The following is a 7,141-nucleotide window of genomic DNA, read 5'->3' on the forward strand; positions in this document are numbered from 1 at the left end:
CCGTGAGACACCGTGCTGCTAGGAGCGGCAAGCGCTTTGGAGCATCTGGTCTACACAGTAGAGTGCAAAGCTGATAAACAGATGCACCGGTGGACATGCACATAAGCCGGCGTGCAGTGCAGGGAACATGTACAGAGACTAGATCTGTGGGCAGCTACTGCTTTCAGTTTGGGTTTGTGCGAGTTTAGCGGGCCCTGTAATTAAGGTAACGTGTGGTAAGTGAGGCACACACCTTCCACGTAAAGCCGGAGTGCCCGCGGGCTGGGCACGTGGAGGGTCCCGCCGTGAGGACGGCGGCAGAGAGCGAGAGAGACAGAGACAGAGACAGAGACAGATACAGAAAGAATGAGAACGCAGCCCGCGTCGCTGCAGGCAGCCGGGGGACAGCAGGTGCGTGTCCCCTGTCAGAGGCTGGCAGGGGGACGTGGCCGATTTTCAGATTTCGAGGATTAAGTTGAGGGTTGGGAGATGTGCCCTGTGCTGGCAAACCCCACGTGAACCGGGAATGTCACAGGCTCCCAGAATCGCTCCCTCCGCCGGCCCTGGGGACTTTTTCTAGGTCAGGGAAGTGAGGCGTTTTCTCTACAGTGAAATCTGAGCTACTGCACATGGGAAAATTTAAATAACAGTATTAACAATACGTTTTCATTTATGGACATCTGTGGAAAACGCCAGAGAGAACTTTTTGGAAAAAAATAAACGAACATTTCCTCTCCTTCCACTGTCAGTTTTGTCCCACAAGACAGAAAAATACCTGGTGTCTTTAAAATGCTCTAGTGACTCTAAATAGAAAATACACAAATGAAAGAGCACAAACGAGGCCCAGTCGCTTGCAAAGGGAACGTGGATGCGACCGCCACTCCGTGGGCACAGATGCGGCTCGCCGTCCGTACAAGGCTGCGTGCAGCGGGGTCAGCGAGGGCGGCGCGGGGTGGCCTGTCATTGCCAGGCCCTCCGCTCCACCGCACCACCGAGCAGTGAGAGCTACTACATCCCCAGACACCAGCACTTACTTGGACACGTCGAGGAGAAAGTCATTCAATTCGGTCTGCTTGGCAAGGCCTCTGCATACCTGCCACATAAAATAATGGCTATTAATTAGGAGAGACGTTTGCATATTTAAAAATAAAAATTCCAGAATACTTACCCCATTTTATTTTAAAAGGCAGACAGGATCGCTTTGTTTATAATGTCATAATAATATCAATAACAATTCACTTTTATCGAACGCTTAAATGCACCGAGCACTTGCTATTCTCATCCAAACACCACCAACGCGCAGGTGTGGATGCCCCGTGCTCACGAGGCACAGAGCAGTGAGGGCCTTGCCCGGCCTGCAAGGCCACGCGCAGCACGGCGCGGCCGGCCCTCGGATCGGACTGTCTGCCCCCAGAGCCGCTCTTCAGAACGACATTGCGTTTTTAAAAACCGTGTGTGGGCACACAGGGCGCCCAGACTGCACACTGTCGCATCCCAAGGCCTCAGGGTCTTACAGCTACACAAACCTTTTCTCACCCAGTCCCCCCCTTGCCCGAGTTTGCAGAAATGGACTCAACAAAACAGCAGCAAAAGGAAGTGGAAGACACGAAGCAGAGTCGCACGGCTGCCGTGATCTTGAACCTCAAAAGCCTAGTTAGCGGGAAAACGCCATGCAGTCTGCGATCTTTCAGAGCAGGTCATTCTTTCAAGAGAACCAGGTATCTTCAATTTAAGACCAGTGTTTTCACATAGCATTTAGTTTAGAGGGCGCTTTCACTTAGGAAATGGAGTCATAAACGTATCAACGCTAAGGCCAGTGGGAGGTCGTGCCTGGTCTTTCGGTGGAAAACAAAAACCAAAATAGGACACGCGCCTTTGCTGCGTGAGTAATTTGCAACTACGTGTAAACATGTAAACATAACTGCAGGACAGTTCAGGCGGAGAGGAGGCGAATGCAAGGGCGCAGGCACTGACTGCAGAAGCCACGAAGCCTCCGCTGTCCGGGCGCAAAGCGCCAGGCTGCTTGCCGCCCGCCCGATGACCCCCTCTCGACCCCGCCCCCGCCCCCGCGGGAAGCCCGGGACCTTCCCAAGACTCACCTGCACCTGATGAATGGCTACTGAAGCCCAGGCAAGATTTGCCGTTGCGACCTGAGGAGGAAGAGTGAAACACGTTTTTCTCAGTCACGTGCAGACATCACAGCACAGGACTTCAGCATAAACATATTTCGAGAATTTTCTGAGGTCATCGCACTTTTGACTATTTCGCCAAACACAAAGCATTGGACGTGCACGAGATTTCTCTGTGACATTTCCCCTTTAAAACTGGGTTTAATGCTCCCTTGTTACTCTTAGTTTTGGATAAAAAGATAAACTGACCAAGAGAGCTAAAGTCCCATGATTTTAACACAAAATATTTTCAGCGTAACAAGAATTCTCTTAAAAAGCCTCTAATAACCACTCTCCATGCTGAAATATTTCTTACACTTCGCTGACGAGTCCCCAAATGACTAGTCTACTTCTTCCATTATTCATCCACTGAACAAACATTTACTAGGCCCTACTAGGGACCAGGCGCCATTCTAGATGCTGGAGACACAGCATCAACAACAGACAGCTATGGGGAGAGGGGAAGGCACGAAAGAAAACAAGCGAGAACACAGACTCTTGCCCGGGGACGAGGGCCAGAGAGGAAAAGAGGTGCCACAGACAGGGCACCGGACAGACAGGGCACCAGGCGGACAGGGCACCAGGCGGACAGGGCACCGGACAGACAGGGCACCGGACAGACAGGGCACCGGACGGACAGGGCACCGGGCGGACAGGGCACCGGGCGGACAGGGCACCGGGCGGACAGGGCACCGGACAGGAGCTGCTCAAGCCCACATGCAGCGTTCAGGGAAGGCCTGGCTGGGAGGGTGACGGTCAAGGACATCGCTGAAGGCGGTGGCTGGAGCTGGGACACCACAGGCTCTGCTGGGGCCCCGTCCGCCTTGCTCAAGGGTCTGGTGTGGCGGGGCTGGGGCACGTACTGGCATGGCAGCGCGCAGCGATGCTTGGTTTCAGTATGCACCAGCCAGTTCAGGGAACAATGAATGGGATTCACTGCTTTACAAGTGCATGTGATGCCAGAACGTACTCAGGGAAGATGAGTGTTAAGAAAACATAAAGACCACCAGGATGTGAAAACTCCCAGTCAGCTACTACGTTATCTGACTCACGACATGGCATACTTTTATTTTTATTATGAAAATGGGTTCTTACTAAAAATAAAAAAAATAAAAAAAATAAAAATGCCTGCATTTACAGTTTAACCGGTCTCCTCTCTAAACTACAAAACTAACAAAAAAAAGTTTTTAAAATTCATTAGCATTAGCATCAAAACGCTGTTAAGCAAACTGGTTTTAAACACTGGTCCATTTATTCATTCGTGGGTGGTGCTAACGAGCTCCTCCAGGGGCAGGGCCCACAACGGTCCCGACCAGCAACCGGCCTCACCTCCTGATGGCTCAGGCAGAAGGCCTCCTTGCCCCAGTGGCGGTACAGCTCCAGGATGCCGATCAGATCGCCGATAGCGGTGACAATCGGCAGGCAGAGGACCGACTGGATCCGCGTCCCTGACTCCAGGCCAGTGCCTTTGGGAAATCGTTCATCCTAAAAATAAAATGGAAAAAGAAATGAATTTAGTTAAAGAAATGGAATCATCAGATTGTGATTCTTATTTCTATCAGAAATCACCTAACACTTGTAGTCAATAATACGCGGTTCTTTTCGAGGGAAAACCAAGAGAGATGGGCAGTATAAACCATCTTTAGGAAACGCTTCTCTTCAGCAGCACAGAACCTACACCCAAATCCTGCCCTGAGGCTTCCTCACCTTGGTGCAGTGGAACTGAATGAATGAATGAACGCATGAAGGAGTGAGTGAGTACTTATCAATTTCACCGGATAGCAGATGCTAGCACTCACTCACTCATCACCTTCTGCTGTGTCAGAACCTTTCCAAGGGCTTCGCAGGTACAATGTCACAGGTGAAAACTCCTCCAAATGCAAACACCATGTGAAGGAAAATACATGTAAAGCTTTTTCTACTTTTAAGGTTCGAATAACACAAAAGTGGATGTTAATGACAGTCATTCTAACTGGACCTCAAAGACTTATGTTAAATATTCAAACCAGCGAATAATTTTCAATTACTTATCATAAGAAATGAAATTGGTTCTTTGATTTGAATAATTTTCTATTAGCGAAAGCGCTCAAAGGAATATAGGGAACTCATGAATTAATATCAAAACACCAATGCTATTTATTCAGTTTGTACTGTCTGTAAGGAAGCTTTTCATGAATCAAGACTGGTACAAATCTATACTTGTAATTTACTGTTCTTTTGAAAGTTTGCATATACAACAGACCATTTTCAAGCGACAGCTTACACAGTATCTACTTTTAACACTTACTTTTAAAAACTGAAACGCATTGGACGCATAACACTGCGTTTAACACTGTGCTTAACACTGTGCGGCTGAAGGCGCACGTGTCGCTGATACATCTGGATACTGTGATATGACTGCCACGTGTGTAGTTAGCACCTCCACCACAGCACATAAGTGTCTTTTCTCTTTTGTGCTAGGAAAAACTACGATCTAGTATCTTAGCAAATTTGATAATTAGAATATAATGCTGTTGTCTATATTCACTAAACTATGCAACAATTATTTTTAACTGCTTTACTTTTTCTTTCTTGCCTTTTTTTTTTTGGATAAAATAACTAGTTACCTGAGTTGTTCAAGGTCATAATTAGAGGCAAAACCAAAATTAAAACCTAGATTCCATGACTAGTAATTTTCAGAGCAAGTTCATTACCCCTAGATACTTGTTTGTATATTCGTCAGTTTTAAAGGCTAAGCTCACCGTGACATTTTGCCACAGTTTTCACAGGTACTGTGGAAGACTGCACTAAAGGCTCCATTTTGTCACTTTCCCTGTCCCCACGTCCTTTATCGGCATCGTCCGAGACTGAGTGTGGGCCTGTCTCCGTGATGTGCTCTGGCCAATGAGAGGGCAGAAGCTCGGACACGAGCAGAGGCTTGGAAACTCGCTTGCATGTTTCCACTTCTCTAGCGCCCCTGCCACCACGAGAACACGCCAGGCTTCGCTTATTGGGGAGGTGGGGTGCAGGGAGGAGATGCACATGGAGAGCTGCGGCCATCTGAGCCCAGCCAGCTCCTCAGTGGTGGCCAGCAGACCGCACATGTGTAAGCGAGCCCAGCCAAGTATCAGCGGAAGGCCCAGTCCGCAGACTCCTGAGAAACAGCAAGTGGCTGCTGTACGGCGCGAGAAGAATTTGGAGTGGTCTGTCACAGCAATAGGTGGCTCATTCATGTCTATCCTGCTCGGATGTGAAACCAAACAGTCAATGTGCTGTCTGCATGAATATAAACATGCACTGTTGTGCTGAATTATACTGGCAGGTATTGAACTAAAAACTATTCCAGTCCAGCTCTTCGTGGGTATATAAGATACGGTTTTCTGAGTGCAAAGAATTTGTTTACATACCAATTTATTCACTGACCTGTATCTTAATGCTTGAATAAAATGGCTTAAATTACAACATCAAAATGACACATCATCTTTCTTATTACTTCAGATTACAAATGGCACAACTGGTAAAAAGCCACGTATGTACCCCAAGGATGTCTTCCACGAGCAACGTCTTCCGGGACTTGGCCACGTAGGCGGAGGTGGTGGTGCCCTGGGCGATGGGGCCCGCAGGAACGAGCCGGGGTCTCCCTTCCTTGACTCCGGGCGGGGTGAAGATGCACAGGCTCTGGCAAGAAGAAGCGGCACGCTTTACACACCTTCCCGCACTGCGGCTCGGCGCAAAGAGCCTCCTAGACATCACGCAACGGTCACGAGAAGCCTGGGAGCCGAGGCAGAGACACTGGAGGGGGACAGGGGCTCGGCAGTGAGCGGGAGCAGCTGGTGAGATGCTCTCGCGTATTTGCGACGCACACAAAATACGGGCTAGATCCAGGACTTCGGTGAATGTCTGCGCACTGAGAAGCTCTTAATGTAGCCTCCTATTCTGATAGAGAAAATAAGATGAAAAAAGTAAACTGTCCTTGGGCTCAAGATGCCATCAGGGGAAGAATCGGGCGCACCGTAAGCTAGCCCCCCTGCAGGCCTGGCATACGGGTCTGGAGGAAACGTCTGTAGCTATAGGTCAGTGTGATCGGTTGTTTTTCATTTTCAGTGAAAATGTTCCTTTCTCAGAACATTATTCCTTTTTTTAATATTCAAGTCATTCCACTCCTTAAAACTGGCCTGCCTGTAAAACTACGGAGCATACTCTTGATAAAAAACCTTGCTCTTCTCTGCACGAAAGATTTTGGCCAAGTCTGGGTATAGCTACCCTTTCAAGGGACTGGGTGGGAAGGTAAAGTTCTGACATTATTTGAAAATAAACGTTTTTAAAAACAAGGTCAGGACGGGGTTCCATGGTGTAGTAGAGCACATCTGCTTTACACGCAGAAGGTCCCAAGTTCATGCCCCAGTGGAGCCACGGTCCCTGGTCTACGGCCGCACCACCCTGAACAAGCCCGATGTCTGATCGCGGAAGCTAAGCAGGGTCGGGCCTGGTTAGTACTTGGATGGGAGACCACCTGGGAAGCCCAGGTGCTGTAGGTGTAAATAATAAAATAATAATTAATTTAAGAATAAGATCAGCTATTCTGACTGAATCAAATCACATTTTTAAATAAATATCTACTAAATAAGAATTGCTAATCAGAACAAACCATCTAGGGTTTGGAGGCAACATTTTGACATAATGGTACGATTATCTCCGCAATGTGAAGATTATTAAGGTTCGGGCGTGTTCTCCCAGCACCCCCATACCTTGGAGTGCTGCAACTTAAAGGCTGGAGGCCTCTCGAAGCAGTAAGCGCGAGACGGTCCTCTTGAGCTACACACGGCCGTTTTATATACTGGCCACTACTAAGCCATTTCTAGGTGAAGACGGTGAGTTGAGTGTGTGTGTTAACTTGTTAGGTAAGTTCTTTTCGAGCTTTGTAATGACAAAGAACCCTTTTTTCAAATAAAATCTTATGCGCGATCACGAGAGCGAACCCTAAATCCCCGAGCTCCTTCGCTCACCAGGAGCAG

At 48.3% G+C, this 7,141-nt stretch overlaps 1 protein-coding gene and 1 pseudogene across 1 annotated transcript in view; one reads left to right on the top strand and one right to left on the bottom strand.

The window, feature by feature from the left end:
• The window catches only part of PDE10A (phosphodiesterase 10A), a 193,373-nt gene that overhangs the window by 60,124 nt on the left and 126,108 nt on the right, over positions 1-7,141 (bottom strand). The window contains exons 6-9 of the mRNA XM_023520439.1: positions 5,664-5,804; positions 3,477-3,632; positions 2,079-2,129; positions 1,014-1,072 (exon numbers count right to left, since the gene is read on the bottom strand). Coding sequence (XP_023376207.1) covers positions 1,014-1,072; positions 2,079-2,129; positions 3,477-3,632; positions 5,664-5,804 — 407 coding nt within the window. The remainder of the gene's footprint in view (positions 1-1,013; positions 1,073-2,078; positions 2,130-3,476; positions 3,633-5,663; positions 5,805-7,141) is intronic.
• LOC111729521 lies at positions 6,549-6,664 on the top strand (annotated as a pseudogene).

The sequence above is a fragment of the Pteropus vampyrus genome, unplaced genomic scaffold, assembly GCF_000151845.1.
Source record: "Pteropus vampyrus isolate Shadow unplaced genomic scaffold, Pvam_2.0 Scaffold266, whole genome shotgun sequence".
Taxonomy (NCBI): Eukaryota; Metazoa; Chordata; class Mammalia; order Chiroptera; family Pteropodidae; genus Pteropus; species Pteropus vampyrus.